The 17,577-nt window shown below is 35.6% G+C and overlaps 1 protein-coding gene and 1 pseudogene across 1 annotated transcript in view; one reads left to right on the forward strand and one right to left on the reverse strand.

Annotated features, from left to right (window-relative positions):
- Positions 1 to 836: 836 nt before the first annotated feature.
- The window catches only part of UBL3 (ubiquitin like 3), a 68,354-nt gene continuing 51,613 nt past the window's right edge, over positions 837 to 17,577 (reverse strand). The window contains exons 2-5 of the mRNA XM_044249532.1: positions 13,000 to 13,108; positions 9,304 to 9,390; positions 4,067 to 4,144; positions 837 to 3,788 (exon numbers count right to left, since the gene is read on the reverse strand). Coding sequence (XP_044105467.1) covers positions 3,736 to 3,788; positions 4,067 to 4,144; positions 9,304 to 9,390; positions 13,000 to 13,108 — 327 coding nt within the window. The 3' untranslated portion in view covers positions 837 to 3,735. The remainder of the gene's footprint in view (positions 3,789 to 4,066; positions 4,145 to 9,303; positions 9,391 to 12,999; positions 13,109 to 17,577) is intronic.
- On the forward strand, positions 7,165 to 8,652 carry LOC122906996 (annotated as a pseudogene).

Genomic DNA, 17,577 nt, shown 5'->3' on the forward strand with positions numbered 1-17,577 from the left:
GGGAGATGGAGAAGCAGGCTCCCCACTGTGCCGAGAGCCCAACGCAGAGCTTGATCCCAGAACCCTGGGATCATGAGGGGAGCCGAAGACAGATGCTTAACCAACTGAACCACCCAGGTGTCACTACGCAGTATTTCTTGAAAGTTGTGATTTTGAAAAAGAGGCAGAACACACAAAATAATATTAAAGGATGAACATTTGACATAGAATGGTCAAAGACCACCAAATGGTAAGTGAAAGTTTTTCATATTCTGGTGCTGGTTTAAACTTGACTCTCCAAGGATTGTATGTTTCTCATTAATTTTGCTGGTGAACTCTTCCAGAAGACATGCCCCTCCCACCAAGTCCCTCAAAGAGCTTCATGTGTGCCGCAGTCTTGGGAAGAAAGCGCACCAGGAGGCTGGGGGGCGGGGGGGCAGGCACAGTGGTCACCTGTTGCCCCGGCCAAGAAGCCCACTGCCCCCGGGCCAGGGAGACCATACTGAGCAGCCAGCTGCCTACACTTGTTTCAGGCACGATTCTAGGTTATATACTCTTCTCTCAAGCCCTCCTCCTACCTGTTTGCTGTTCGGCTAACAAGCGACCGTATTACAAAATGGTCATGGAAAGAAACTGAAGACATGCCCGTGACAATGACCAATAAGGATGGTGTGAAGGCATGCTAAATTCTGATTGATCACTTCTCTTTGATTTTGGTTAAAATGAAAGAATAAAGGCTGGTGCAGGGTGGTTTTACTAGAGAATGTAATAAAAATAAATTGAAGAGAAAAGCAATAGAAACAAAGAACAGGGAAATACACCAAAATTGCAAATAGAAGTCATTTAAAAGAAGAAAATATTCTACAACAGATAAAGAAAGTTTTAATTTGTTTTCACATTAAACATTGTTTACCACAATCAGCTAACAGAAATTACTGCAACATTGGTCAAGATGACATAAAACTAAGGATAAATGTTATGAGAAAACCTCATTTAATGTGACTGACGATGTTACTCTATTTTTCATGATAGGATAAGATACAACCTATCTTGAACAGAAAGCAAATAATTCAGATCAAGGAGACATGCTGAGGTTTTAATAAAGAAGAAAAGCTTTGCCTTGTCCAGAACACTTAACAAAGTCTAGGATAATTTAGGTAAAAGAGGTGAGTTAGATACCAAGCACTGGGCAGGGTCACAGGCCCATAATTCAGGCTTTATTTACATTATAGATCTATGCAGCCTTTACCTCTCGGTAAGTGAGCTGTTATTTTTGGCAGAGGGATCTTCAAATAGTAGCCTTGGATATGATTAATCATATTTTAACCTCAGGCAGTCCAAGGAACTATTTTCAAAGGGATAGTTGAGTATTTTCATGGATATACTATTAAGGCATCTAAATTTTTGGTGTTTTCAGTATATAATTTTACTGCTATTTTATTTTGTTCTCCATTTTGCACAACAATGTTAATGTTATCAGGAATTAAGTGACATAATTCCTTCTCTACTAATGAACCGGTTTATGCATTTTGCAAACTTTAAATTGAGGTCTTGTAAAAGGGAAATTTATAACATGAGAACACACAGAAGAATATATTGAAAACTAAAAGATAATTATTTTTAAACCATCATAAAAATTCAATCATAATTAACTAATAGTCTTTAACTTTGGAAAGACAGAGGAGTAATTAGAATTAAAATAGGTATTAAAATAATTACCAGTAGTTTGTTTTACAAAAGAAGAATAGAGCCATAAATGGCTTAATTGCCCAATTAAGTAACTATCAGTTTCCTCTTTAGTCAACACTAACTGAATTCACATTTGAGCTAGTCAACAAAGCATATAAATATTTAACATCCGAATACAACATTTTAGTGATAACAGAGACTGCATAATGCTATCCATTGTTGCTCTGTGCGCAAATTAAACAGGTTAAATATCAAAGATACATTGTGAATACTCCTGAAACTAACAAGAGAATATGAAACAAATTTCTTAAAGATTCAGAAACAAAAGTAGAAAACAAATTCTAACATGGATGAGACGGTGTTTAAACAATAATTGACTTAACCAAGACCTTTAAAATTAGCACTGAAATGCACTACGATATATATATTTTTTTTAGTTTACAGAAAGAATCTATAAGTACAGGTTGCAGAAAGAAAATGTTTGGTGCTATTTACATTCGTTTTAAAACTCTGCTCTATACAAATTTAATTCTGATCAGTATGAACAGTATTTTCGTAGATCTACTGCATATAAAGCCTTTTCATCAAAGCATTGACAATGAACAAAATAACCTGATTACCTTTAGACAAAGCTGACCTTTTGAAACCATTTACACTGAATGTTTTTAAGGGTCATGGACACTTACTTAAGTACAGAACATAATGTCAGCCTGCAACTTCGTTTTTATAAAGGCTAAAGTTATTTATATGGAATATTGTTCTATATACTACACGCCAATCTATATTTAAGTTCTATAGTTAGGTATTTTATAAGTTTTTTATTAAATATATTCTACACATATTTGTAATTTCATCCAGGAAGAATTTCTTCCCAGTGAAAAAATATAAAATCTTTTATATTTTTACAGGTTTAGATGAAACTAGCTCATGCTTTAGTGCTGTGCAAATTGGTTTAGCATATCAATTTTTAAATTATTGGTACAAAACAAAAGAATGGCACCCTCAATCATGTAGGATGCCTTAAAAGTCAGCTTTTGATTTTAATACAATTGCAAGCACTAATACCAAATGCAAACTACATAAAGAAACAAAATTAGTTACTATGGAGAACTATTTTAATTTTAAGAATTCATTTGAACTCTAATGAGTGAGTGTGACACTGGACACAGTTACAGACGAGCAATAATTATGGAAAAATTCAATTTGCTGATCTTCAAATACATTAAACTGATGAGTAAATGAGGTTTTCTATTATCTCTGCGCGGCAATGCAAGTCTACGAGTATGGAATTGACCCTCCCACGTTAAGGCTAGGAAGCGCACTCGCACTCCTTTTGTGCTGCGTGGACAAGCACTCGGTGACCGCGTGACTGAGGAGTGCGTGTGTGAAAGGAAAAGCAATTTGTTTCATCAGCTCTCCGCTGAGTGCTTTAAACAGCAGGCACATTTTGTTTTTCCATGTGTTGCGATGAAAACAGTCACACTCAGTTGTGTGTTCTGTGCCAGTGCAGCCACCGGGGCGCACTCTGATAGAATGCCCCCGACATTTCAGTTTCTTTTCCATTTCTCCCTCTCCAGTTGGCCCACTAATTAACTCCATTAATTGCTGAGTGTTTTCCACTGTGGAATATTGTATTTCTGAGAATTTCTAGGTGCCATAAACCATGTTGCAAATTCTGCTGATGAAGAAAATAATGTCAATCTTTTTTAGTGCAAACTATATTGATTTGTTAGTTCTGGTGATGAACGTTTCTGTGGCAGCAAAATGGCTTCCGCTAGGAAAGATAACTTGTTAACTCTGCCCCCGGAGACTGACAGCATTCACAAACCAACATATTTTAAAACTGCTCAACATAAACAAAGATACTAGAAATAAAAAATCGTAGTGAAAAATGTTCTTGGTTCTTTTTACTCTGATGCGAGAAGATGACAGTATTCATGAGATCATTCAGTTCCATGTGTTTACAGGCAGACTCTCCCTAAGGGATTCTGAAGCAATGTTGGGTCTCTTCCGTCCCAGCAGCATGAAAGACAAAGACTACATCACAGCACACGTAGCGGACAGTGTTTACAGGATTACGCAGCAATTACTCTCTCCAGTCTTTTCACGATTCCTCTGACCTGGAGAAAATGCAGAAAAGCCTGATTTATAAAAATGCTCAAACATAGTAAGAATTTTTTTTTTAATGTTTGTAATTTTTTTAAATTAAAAAGCTATAATGATAATTATAGCTGTTTTAATTATAACCCATTTCCAGGATGTCTGGTTATTTGCTTAACAAGCTCTGATCATAAACAATGAAAACTTCCTTTCCCTCAGAAGGTCCAAAAACACGGAACCATTTCTGAGGGCCTGTCTCGGCAGCTTGAGCGAGAAGCCTCTGCAGTGTGAGGATTACCTTGAGAGTTGGGCTCTGGCAACGTCTCTCTGGCCACCAAATGCATCACCGTTGTTTTGCCAAAAGGAAGTTTTAATGCTATGGGAAAAACAGAAGATAGTCTGTTACATATATACTGACCTACTGAAATCACTAATCAGAACTGAAACCATTTAAAGAACTGATCGCTCTTTGCAGGACCTACTCAGCAGACTGAACTTCTTACCAGTTAGAGCATCTCTTAGAAAATGAAATTGGGTTAATATTATCAGAAACAATTCAGAAATTATTCTGCCCAGCTATGGCCCTTAGTTTGACACCAATAATGATACTGTTGAAGGAAGGGGACGAGAGAAAATATGTCATTAATTAATATTGGAGATGACCTTCAGAGGAAAAAAGGAGCTAAAAAAAAGTTTCTGAGAATACCTTTTCTAGATTAGGGAAAAGTTTAGATTAAGAGACATTTGTTTCTGAATCTAATTATCTGTCTAATATGCAGCACCTAATAATAAAATTACTGCACTGAACAGGCCACTATAATGTAGAAATAGAAAAAACAACAAACTCAATTTTAAATATTTATTATCAACCCTATATTTTTCAATGAGAAAACAATTTTCTTTAAACGGTTAATTTAAGAGAACCACTATCTTGGCATTACTAATAATCGCTGTTATCTAATCAAGTCTTAACTTAAAAGGTTTTTTCATTCATAATAAGAAAATTTATTATGAAATGCTTCAGACATAGAATGATATAACACACACCATGTATCCACGAACCACTTAAGCAAATACAGACGTTAAGTTTCATGGTGAATCGCTTTGTTACTCTGTGTGTAAAATTAGAAGCAGCCAGTATATCTAACTTTTAAAGTTATTTCCATAGTTGAGATGATTTAGTTCTGACATCCATTATCACTTAGCAAGTACCATCCTCCTGCTACCTGCTTCTTAAGTCTTGCTCCATAGGATGGTGGTTAACATGTAGATTGAAAAAGGCTCCTAAATATCTTCAATATTATTCATAATCAAGGTGAGTTTGTAGCTCACTTAAAGTTGGTCAGCCATTATTTAGTCTATTCTCTTAAGTTCTCAAGTTCAAATGAAGTATGATGGTCCATAAATACACACTTTGATGAAATAAGAGGAGGGCCTTTTTTGGATCATCCCCTAGGGCTGATTTAACATTAACATGCAAATAATAGAGCTTTGGATTATAAAGTTTTTCATCAAATGTACTGGGAAAGACTGAACTTCAAGTTGCATATCAGTCTCCTATCATCTCCTGGACTCTAGTAAGCTGGATCTGGGTTGAAAATCACATCTCCAATACTTGCCAATGTGAGATGAGTCATGAGCAAGTCATCTACCTGCTCCCCTGGCCTCAGTTTCCTCTACCGAAATAGAGACAGTAATCTATCACCCGTCCTTTACAGCTGTACTGACTAACTGAAATAGTCAAGGACCACTGTGTAGTTCAGGGCTTTGGACAAAGAAAGCACGCAGTCAATATTACCCTCATCATCACCTTCATTTTGAGAAAGCGAGGAAGACAGATCTCAGAAAACAGATAAGTGAAAGGAGAGGTACATTTAGAGAAGTTTGGACAGGCCTGGGAAGCTGCTGAGTGGCTTACCATTTGAGGCTACAGATTTGATTGATGGGGATTATTATTTTTCTTTTCCATTTGAATTTTGACTGGAATTAGTGGATATGGATGATAACGGTTTCAAAGAAGGGAAAGGAAGAATTTAAAAGGTTTTCTCTTTCCTTCACTGTGGATGCTTCTGCTTCTACTCTGACTCTGTACAATATCTAAAACTGGACGTTTTTTTTTCTTTTATATATTTTATTTATTCATTTTAGAGAGAAACAGCAAGAGAGAGTATGAGTTGCAGGGGAGAGGCAGAGGGAGAAGGGGAGAAGCAGACTCCCAGGACCCTGGGATCATGACCTGAACAGAAGGCAGAGGCTTAACCAACTGAGCCACCCAGGTGCTCCCAGAACAGGAGTTTTCAGCCTCACATAAAAATCACCCAGGATTTCAGTTCAGCAGTACACTGGGTGATGGGGGAAAGGGGAGGGGACAAGAAAGGGGCAGAGACAGAGAGAGCTCTCCTCCAACTAGCCAGCATGTAGAAATCTGCATTTCTAAGTAAGTATCCTAGTTGATTCCTGACTGAATGCCACAGTCTCCATCACATTTTGGGAAGGAATGATCAGCAATGTATTGAGTGTCAAACTTGTAGCTGATCTTCTTTATCCTTAGGAAGACTGTTATCACACCTTTTCTTTAGTAGACTGAAATTCTATGGAACTAAAAAGTTTTATCTCAAAAAAGGGGATTCAGAGCTATGTTTTAAGAAACCTGGTAACAAAGAAATTAAATCTGAAACTTACTGGAACCATAAAATCCCAAGAGTGGCAAAGAATGCCCAGGTCTCCTGGTTTAACTGTCCACAAAATGACTGAACCCCACCCATGGCTGTACCTACTGCTTATATGTAACCAGTAACAAGGATTTCACTCTTTTCCCTTAGTGGTCTATTCTTTCTTGAGGCAGCTTGACATGCTCAAATAATTCTATTTTGTAGTGAATAGTATCTGTCTGCATTTGATCCTGAGCTGTTGGTCTTAAGTCTAATTCAAGGTTATACAGAGCAAGTCTCAAGCCATACAAAGCTAGCCTACTCTTCAACACCAGCCATTCCAGTATTTGAAGATAATTACCATGACCCTGTGTACTCTCTCCTTTATTATTCACATTCAAGAACACAGTGAAACTAAAAAGAAAAATTGTGACCACAAAAACCACATAGTTGGATGTTATTCAACCTTTACCAAACACCCAGCTATACTGTTCAATTTCATTGATAGGTTTAGAGAAAAAAAGTCAGACTATATTTACACAAAAATATTAAAGTGGATCACTTCATTTACCTACAAATTTCTAATTATCAGAGTATATTTGAAAAACAGGAACTAAAAACAAAATAAACCTGCTGATGGTAGAGAATGTACCCCATAAGGGGGCACTATTGAGCTATATGTCTCCAATCACATATAAAGAGCAGTGATACCAAAGAAGTGTTCACTGTGGCTCTCGGTCCCATATTGAACTAGAGTTGGAAGAGGCGAGTCCGGTCTCAAAATGGAGGGCCATGATCCAAAGGAACCAGAGCAGATGAGAAAACTGTTTATTGGTGGTTTGAGCTTTGAAACTACAGATGACAGTTTAAGAGAACATTTTGAAAAATGGGGTACACTTACAGATTGTGTGGTGATGAGAGACCCCCAAACAAAACGTTCCAGGGGTTTTGGTTTTGTGACTTACTCTTGTGTTGAAGAGGTGGATGCAGCAATGTGTGCCTGACCACACAAGGTTGATGGGCGTGTAGTGGAACCAAAGAGAGCAGTTTCTAGAGAGGATTCTGTAAAGCCTGGGGTCCAACTAACAGTGAAGAAAATTTTTGTTGGAGAAGAGTATAATTTGAGAGACTACTTTGAAAAGTATGGCAAGATTGAAACCATAGAAGTTATGGAAGACAGGCAGAGTGGAAAAAAGAAAGGATTTGCTTTTGTAACTTTTGTTGATCATGATACAGTTGATAAAATTGTTGTTCAGAAATACCACATTATTAATGGGCATAATTGTGAAGTGAGAAAGGCCCTTTCTAAACAAGAAAGGCAGTCTGCTGGATCACAGAGAGGTCGTGGAGGTAGATCTGGCAACTTCATGGGTCGTGGAGGGAACTTTGGAGGTGGTGGTAACTTTGGCCGTTTGGTGGAACTTTGGTGGAAACTTTGGTGGAAGAGGAAGCTATGGTGGTGGTGGTGGCGGCAGCAGAGGTAGTTATGGAGGAGGTGATGGTGGATATAATGGATTTGGAGGTGATGGCGGCAACTATGGTGGTGGTCCCGGTTACAGTAGTAGAGGAGGCTATGGTGGTGGTGGACCAGGATATGGAAACCAAGGAGGTGGATATGGAGGTGGTGGTGGAGGATATGATGGTTACAGTGAAGGAGGAAATTTTGGAGGTGGTAACTATGGTGGTGGTGGGAACTATAATGATTTTGGAAATTACAGTGGACAACAGCAATCAAATTATGGACCCACGAAGGGGGGCAGTTTTGGTGGAAGAAGCTCGGGCAGTCCCTATGGTGGTGGTTATGGCTCTGGTGGTGGAAGTGGTGGATATGGTAGCAGAAGGTTCTAAAAAATTTTCAGAAGAAAAGGGCTACAGTTCTTAGCAGGAGAAAAAGCGAGGAGTTGTCAGGAAAGCTGCAGGTTACTTTGAGACAGTCGTCCCAAATGCATTAGAGGAACTGTAAAAATCTGCCACAGAAGGAACGATGATCCATAGTCAGAAAAGTTACTGCAGCTTAAACAGGAAACCCTTCTTGTTCAGGACTGTCATAGCCACAGTTTGCAAAAAGTGCAGCTATTGATTAATGCAATGTAGTGTCAATTAGATGTACATTCCTGAGGTCTTTTATCTGTTGTAGCTTTGTCTTTTTCTTTTTCTTTTCATTACATCAGGTATATTGCCCTGTAAATTGTGGTAGTGGTACCAGGAATAAAAAATTAAGGAATTTTTAACTAAAAAAAAAAAAAAAAAAAAAAAAAAAAAAAAGAAGCGTTCACTGTGTGCCAAGTACTGTTTTAAGTGCTTTGAATATATAATTTAACCCTAGGAGGTAGGCACTATTGTTAGCCCATTTTATCAATGAAGAAAGCTAAGTATCTTCCTCAAGATTCCACAGCAGGAAGCAGCAGAGCCAAGGCACAACTCCAGTTATCAGGTTCTCAATCTGCTCTTTGAATCCTCACACGACAAGGTCTCTCTAGCAAAACTCATTTACCTTCATTTCTGCCAAATGGGCAATTAAAACAGAGTCAGACTGAAAACGCATTATCATAAACTTTGCCTACTCTGTGTGTCTGGCTTTAAGTTAAAACTATTACATCTAACATATATTATCCAGAAGTACAATAAAATTACAAAATAATAGGTATGGATTCCTACATCTAAGGAGAGAGAGTTTATTTTATAAGAGAGTAAACACTTCTCACAGTGCTAAAATGAAATTCAACAGAATGCAAAATGTAAAGAAGTAGAGTTACCAAAATAGGCAGAATTCATGAGTTTGAAATAATTTTTTTTGTAAAATCAGCCAACAGCATTGAAACAAACAAATGAATGCCACTGCCATGAGACAGACATTAAATCCCATTACAAAGGTGACTATTACCTCCTAATGTGACATTTCCATGCAGAAATCGTCCTTGATAAATAAGTCGTAGAATATTTGGACTGCTGACCTGTTCTTCTTCCCAGTCTGAAAAGAAGCAGTGAACTTGTTAGGTGTATTTTGAGACAGTGTTAAGGTATTATTGCATTGTTTATAGTCCTGAAGTTTAAAGATTAAAATGAATGAGTTGGGGAAAATCTAATCCTAGGAAAAGAGAAATGTCATTTGAAAATTAATTACTATTACCAGTAATTAAAAGAAAATACTACAATGTTCCAATTTTTGTACCTGTTAAAATATATTTGAAGCTAGAGGCAAGTAGTTTAACAAAGATTTTAATATACTGATAGAGTAACAAAAAAATGTACCTCAATAAAACTAGAGAACACAAATTTTAAAAATAAAAAATTAACAATGTTTACTTTTGGATAATATTGATTTATTATTCTGTCTTCTGAAACCAAATGATAAACATTATAGAAGATACAACTCTAAGTTTACTTTACCCAAAATATTCAGAAGAAAACTGAAAAATATTACAAGGTATACACAAATATGCTTATAAAGAAAATCAAAAAACAAACTGGTGAGTAGGATGGGTAGCAGAATATTTCATTTTGTGTACAACTTCTGTTATAATGAAATATGGAATACTACTCTGTTAAAATACTGAGTTAAGGACACTTATATTGTGATAGGGTAGAGGGTTAGTGATTTCACTAGCTGGTAGATATAATAATTTAAGCTCTGATTGTGACAAAGATTTGAGAATTCCATTATCATCTTTCTCAAGAATTCTTGTATGATGTGTTTATTTCCTAAAGAAGGAGCTGTCAACACAAGGATGAGTTTAAAATATCCTGAAGAGAAGTGAAAGAATAGAGGTAAGTAGAGCACTTTTCCTTCTGAGTGTTCAAAATGATGAATATGAATTTGATAAAAGTGTGGCTCCCACTGACTCAGAACAACAGAAATGGGACAGGAGAAATTAATCGGAGTCCTTTCTTCTCTAGCACCCCACAACCCCCGCCTCGGGTGCTTTTTCTCCTGGTCCTTCCTCCCCAACTTGTATGCCTCTGTTGCCTTCTGACACTAGTGCTCCCAAGTAACTCTTCTTCTAGAAGAAAGATCAACTAAGCCTCAGTATGGATTACTCTGAATTCATTGCTCCCAAAACTACCATTTAACAGACTATTCCAGGTCAAGATTGAAATGTCTATACATATAAAGACAAATGACAGCGTCTAATTCCTTAGAAAAAAATACGCTAAAAATCTGTAAGTATTTTTTTGAGATGCAAAACTTGAAGCTACATACTTCACTATTTGGTAAGAGCTATTCTACCTATTAACTATATTCCACTAAACTGCCTAAGAGCAGACCAAGAAAAACTCTTTCCAAATTATATGGCACCAAGTGTTTTCTTCTACCGGATTTAATATTTACTATACTTTCATTATTAGCGCCAACAAATATTTACATTTGCTGACCTATTATGAGATAAAATGTAGAACTAGATTGTTAATTTAAATGTTTTAGGTAAAATAAAAATTTTTTTCCCTGCATTGCCCAAAGCTGCTGGGTAAAGTGGCAAACTTAGGAAAGGCCGGGCTCAAAAATTTGTGTGGTGAAACTAAGTAAGGTGGGATTGATAAAATCAATTTCCAATGCTGGTAGTTGGCTGGCTCACTGATTTAGGACACTATTTTTGACAAACACCTGCATTTGAGTCCTGCAGGAATTCTTAAGGAATTCTAATTAAGGAATTCTAATATCTAAGTCAACAATTATGAAGGTAAAAGTACTTTTTTTTTTAACCACAAGTTATAATGTTGCTCCCTAAACATAAATTTTTTAGAGGAACTGCCCTTTTTTGTCTTGTGTAATCTTTTCTACAATACCATAGATGTCAAAACTGATCTTTACCCTCTCCTCCCCATATCACAAAAGTAATCTTCTACATCACATTTAGTATAACATCACTATTAGACAAGTATTTAAAAATGCTTTTCCTAGTTACTGTTGTGCCTGGCTATGAGGAAATTCTCATATCCTAAGAGCCCCAAGTTTAGTCTACTTCAGCTTTTCTGAATTCCTTTCTTACCTCTAACCTGATTTAGGAACTAACATTGACTAGTCCCTTAATTATCAAGGGAAGAAAGATCCAGTCAATTGAAAGTATTTGTCCAAATCAGTTTTTCTTAAATGTATGTCTATGAATCCTGAGTTCAAGAACAACAGAGGCATGGTTCGGAAAGCCCTCCTCAAGAAGTTTTAAACCATGTTTTCATTTTAATGATAATCTGGAAGAGATTATCTAGATAATTCAAATAATCATCTTATAACCAACTACAGTCTTGGGATTTATTGCCCAGATATGCAGTTTATGGCGCCAAGCATACTTCTTTAATTGTCAAGAGGCTAGTAAGAAAAGAACAGAGGTTCACTAAATACATAAACAATGCAATCTTGCTAAGTGAAGGCTAAATGACAATCGGGCACACTGTAAATGAAGGTTTTGTGGTGAATCTGCAGAGAACTGGGTCCTTGTAGAGCAAGCAGGAGCAGAGGCATGCCAAACTCAACAGTACTATCTATATTCATGGCACAAGCACTGAGTTGATTTTAGCAAAAATATATCATTAATGCTGTTACTTTAAACATTATTGGTTTTAGAATTATATTTGCATTCTCTTTTTAGATCTGTTTTTAGTCTTATGGTTGTAAATGCGTTAATAAGGATAAAGCATCTTAAATGGGTTTTATGTTTCTATCTTTAAAAAAAAATTGTAATAAAAATAATTTAAGTCAGCACTAAGGAATCTATAGGAATTTTTTCCTCTAAAGGAGTTCCATATATTATTTAAGGTTGAGAAACACTGATCTGATTGATTCATTTTGAATACACTGTGTTCTTTGTTGAAATGAGTCTTGTCCCTTAAAAGTCCAAACTGCTTTGGCTAGTAAAATTAACTTAAATCAGCTGAAACATTGATATCACTATAATACATGCCCTAAAAAGGACCAAGCTGACTTAGGGAAAGTTCGAAGGAAAAAAACAAGCTAAAGACTCACTGTGGGATGGCAAGGCAAAGTCCTATCACATGGAAAAGAATCAGAGAAAGTAAGAATACCACTCCCCGACTCCCTCAAATTTTGTTTGTCATGGATACTGACTTGAAAATGCAATGCATAAATGGATTTTATACCTTCTTGCCCTTGTCGTTCAGAGGACACACAAAGTGATGTGAATTAGAAATCAACTTATGTCAAACTCAATTTTAAATAGGTTATAGTTATAGATAGGATAGACCAATGAGAAAATAGTTTAACTTGTTAAAAATGATTTTTATTATCTTTTACTTTGTGTTTTGGTATAAACAGATTTACTGATATGAAAGTTATGTGCATCTGTTGGCTACTTTGTGTTTTTTTTAAAAAAACAATTTTCATTCATATTAAAATGGTTCTAAGGCAAAAACAGATTTTGCATACTGGCTCCTTCCCCATTTTGCAATAAAGTAGCTGAAGAACAAAGTGACAGATAACAGTGTTCCTTCCCCTTTAACTCCCAAGACTAATCTCTCAATTATCTGTTTTTTTAAAAATCTTCATAACTTTTTCAAAATGTTTGTGAAACGAGGTAGGGCATAAAGAATTAACATTATTCATTCTCAAGAGAAAAACACCACTCACCCATTGGCCAATTGTCATACACATGCTTTGCAATGTCAGAAGCAGAATCATTAGGAGAAAACAGGAACTCTTTTGTTTTCCCGCTTACCAAGATGAGGCGCAAATTTATCTGAAAGAAGACAAAGATTCTTTTAATACAAATCTTGAAATTTTGAAAGTAAATAAAAATGACTCCTAGGTTTTTTCATTTCAATCACATTCTGAACTATTACTAATGCTATTTTCTGGTTTTATCTATTTAAATTCTGTAAAGACTTTTTTTTTTAAAGAATGACAATTTGGCATATGAATCCATTTCCATTGTTTAAATATATGGAGGGGGCAGATATGTTTGTCATAATAAATAAAGGAAAACCAAAATTCATTATGCTTTTATATTTTAACTACTCCAACAATGTTCAGAGTTGGGCTTTTGTAGGTTATCACTATTACTTTAGCATACATATTTTCCACTGAAAAACTAACAAAAGTGGTGACGCTGCAGGTCACATCACTAAACAGAAGAAAAATTTAGTTGATAATCTACTTAGAAAAAATAAAGGGGAAACAATGAATTAATATAACTTTTTATCCTACAAAAATTATTCAAATGTAAACAAATTAACCAGAAACAGTAAAGAACTTTACAATGGTTAAAGGAGGAATCAATAATATGTTAAATCCAAACGCCCGATCATTTATTGTGGGAGGGCAGAGGAGAAGCTATGAGTGACAAAGGACAGAGATTCATCCTCAGTGAATAACCTAAGGTAAATAATGGAATTAAAATTTTTGTGGTCCAGGGAATTTACACTTCCAAGTAAATATGTCTGTTTATACCTTTTGTAAAACACTTCTAAATGTTCATTTTTAAATTTTTTTCTCTATCCATAATTAACTTGATGTTATTTTTAAAAACCATGACATCACTCATTTCCTTATAAGTTACAGAAATGCAAGTGGGATTTTCTATACTTCTGGGCCTCTGTTAAGAGAGGAAATAAGGCCTTCCCAAAAGTTGAGTCTAGTCCAGAGCTGAGTCCTGGGACCAGCCCAGCTTCTTTATATATAAAGAACAGAGAATGTCATTGTACCGGTTTGAATTGTGCCTGGTCCCAGGTTAGCCAAGCTCTCTTCTTCAGTTACCAATACTTTTTCCTTCTAAAAAAATACCAGAAGATCTTTAAGATGGCCAAGTCTACAATGAATAAATTGGTGCCTACCACAGAGTCATTTAGAGGCCAGGTCACTGATTTACTATCTACCACCAACATGGCCAGTGCCATTCCCAATGCCTCAAATGTACTGAAAGTTATAAAATATCTCCTCTAGAAAAGTGCTAAAAGCACAAACAATTTCTCATTTACTGGGATGTGACTGGATCCCACATTAGATGGAGGAGAACTAGACTCTATACTAGAAATTATATTCTAACTGTATGTGCATTCTATTTCCATGAAAAGTTTTTTAGAAGATAACAGAAAAAGAAATCTATATTCCAGGTGAAAAGCTCTTTCTATATGTCCAGTAAGAACTTCTTGCTGCCTTTTTAAACCAGAATGAAATTTGAAATTAGACCAAAAAGCATAATACAGGAAGTAATACAATCAGTAATACAGTAATACACTCCAGAAACTTTTTTAAGTTCCATCTGAACAAAATTCAAGTAAGTTTATAAGAATGATTAAATTTTAAGAAAGCACCACTTAGGGCGCCTGGGTGGCTCAGTGGGCTAAAGCCTCTGCCTTTGGCTCAGGTCATGATCCCAGGGTCCTGGGCCCCGCTTCGGGCTCTCTGCTCAGCGGGGAGCCCGCTTCCTCTCTCTCTGCTTACTTGTGATCTCTTGTCTGTCAAATAAGTAAATAAAAAAATCTTAAAAAAAAAAAAAAAAAGGAAGCACCACTTATTTATTTTATAAAACAAACAAGTAATGAGTGATTCTTAAAGCAAGGAATGCAAGATCTCTACAATATGAATTTCAGTTCTCAAGAGATACACTATTTATAGCTGTCTCTTTATATGTGATATTGATAAATATATACTATATACTTTGAATTTATATGGAATCTTTTAATGGAATCAAACTATTATATAAGGGTCCTTCAGCCATTAATGTCCAAGAAATTATGCCCCTCATAATGGTTCAGCCATGTGTTTAACGCGAAAAAAATAATTAAATTCAAGCTTCCTAAGAGTTATGTAAATGATATAAATCTACTTTTTCTCAGAATCGTCTTTTAAGTTTAGAACTAATCTCTATTGGGCTTTTATTCAAATTAAAATGTTTAAAAGTAACAAAGAAAAAGGGGAGGAAAAGGACTTAATTCTTAGAATCTGCAAAGACAATGCCAAAGCATACCTCAGTCTTTCCTTATTATCCATCAATACGGAAATGGAAAAATAGCTGGTGGTATATCCTTACTATAGAAATCTCTAGTTGTTAACACGAGGTATAGATCTACATGATGTGACATGGAAAGGTGTCCACAATATATTAAACTAAATAATACACATCATCCACAGCATAAATGGTTCATGCAGCAAAATTCCCAGCATTTATTTTAAAACTAATATATATCACTGTTACCAGTAAAATGATTATTTCATTTTTGTGTTTCAAAATCAATGGTCTAAAGAATTCATGTGCATCTAGATTTTCAGAATGTTGGAAACTTTGGGCCCTTCGCTGTGTTTGACAGGTTTAAAAACATTTTTTTTTTTTTTTAAATGTTTACAGGGGGACATAAACATTTTAGTTTGACACAGACCCTACTGAGCCCTACTTACTCACACTGGCCTTCTTCATAGCATACACTTATGAACCTGCCTGGCCCCAGAAAACATTAAAGTTTGTAACTCATGGTAGAGCTCTGGGCTACAAATTCAAAACAAGATGCAAGGTAAGATTTCAAAATCTACTGAGAACTTAATTACCCCTTTGGGTAGGGAAAAAAGAAAATATGAAAACTCTAAGTCTATAAATACATAAATCTAAGAAATCATCAAATATTACATTTAAAACAATCTAAAACTGACAATAACAATTAAAGACTGCTTCAGGAAGGAAGTTTATGTCCCAAATTGAAAATAACAGCAATAAACCCACAAACTTAAATTGCTGAGTTAAGTCACACACTGCCTGAAACACTTTTGCTGCCTAGTACAATGGGTGATATATAGTAGGTGTTCAATATTTGTTGACTAATATTTTAGTTTCTTTAGTTTCAGTAAGCAAGTGGAAATGTAGACTGGAAAGATCAGCACTAAGATTCAAATGAAGGTTTCAGCATTCTGGGCATTTTATCAAATGCTGTGTTATGCGGAATGGGAATGGGAGGGGGCACCTGGGTGGCTCAGTCGGTTAAGGGTCTGACTCTTGATTTCAGCTCAGGTCATGAATTCAGGGGTGGTGAGATGGAGCCCAGCATCAGGCTCCAAGCTCAGAAGGGACTCTACTTGAGATTCTCTCTCCCTCTCCCAACCCCCACTCTTAAAATAATAAATAAAATAAATCTTAAAAAAAAAAAAAAAGAATGGGAATGGTTAATAATCACTTTTTGGTAGTTGTATGGACAGAGGGATAGTTCCAACATGTAAACACCTCAGTGCTTAATTTGTTAGGCTTTGGCTCTTCATTGTCAGTAACATGTTTATATAAAATACTATAATTTAGTAAGGTATTTTCAAAAGCAAAATTAATTCTGATTGTTCCTAATTTTTAAATGAAGCTAAAGACAGGATTATTGATATGGAAGATTACTGGATGAGTCTGGACTTGTTCCTGTGTTTATGTCTGGGTGACAATCTTCCTCCGAGACTAGAAGTATACATCTGCCCCAGTACACAGGCAAGTGTACCTTAGGGCTGTTAACACCAAAGGAGGAAAACACTAAATTTCCATGCTTTCTTTAGAAAAAATCTTGAAAGCAATCACCCAGATAAACATCTGGATACACAGGGTGGTCAGTACTTAATTACTCCTATATAATAGTAAGAACTTTCTCTAGCTTATTCAGATAATGTCAATTATAGTTCCTCTCAGTAAATGTATGGCAATTCCTATACATATGAGCTAGTTTCCCTTAAAAGATTATGTTCCATTTATTTAAATATTAATGAAATTTTTTTTTTACTTCTTTGAAGCCATGCTAAGTCAATAAAATACCTTAAAAGAACTTTTGCCTGTGGGGTCCTAGAATTCTTGAAACATTGACAATGGATTAAAAACAACTCTTATTTACAGCTTAAAATGTGATACACTACATGTACATACTTGTCTAAAAATAAAACTGTTAATCAAGACTCCAAATTACTTCATATGAGATGGAGCTCCTATTATGTAATAAAATTTCCAAGGGATGGTGTTCAGATTATCCAAATGAAAGATACATTTCATAGTTACTTTTGAGGCAAAAAAAAATCCAAACAAGACTTTTAGTGAGGTAGCAACCTTAATCATTTCCTGTAAGGCCAATGGAAATGACACGAACTCTCCTATGCATGTATTTCAGTTAAAAAAAAAAAAAGAAGTTTTTGATCAAATTGTTATCTCTATTTGTCAGGTTATAACAATCTAGAGACATCTCTAGAACTTAATTC

The sequence above is a fragment of the Neovison vison genome, chromosome 5, assembly GCF_020171115.1.
Source record: "Neovison vison isolate M4711 chromosome 5, ASM_NN_V1, whole genome shotgun sequence".
Taxonomy (NCBI): domain Eukaryota; kingdom Metazoa; phylum Chordata; class Mammalia; order Carnivora; family Mustelidae; genus Neogale; species Neogale vison.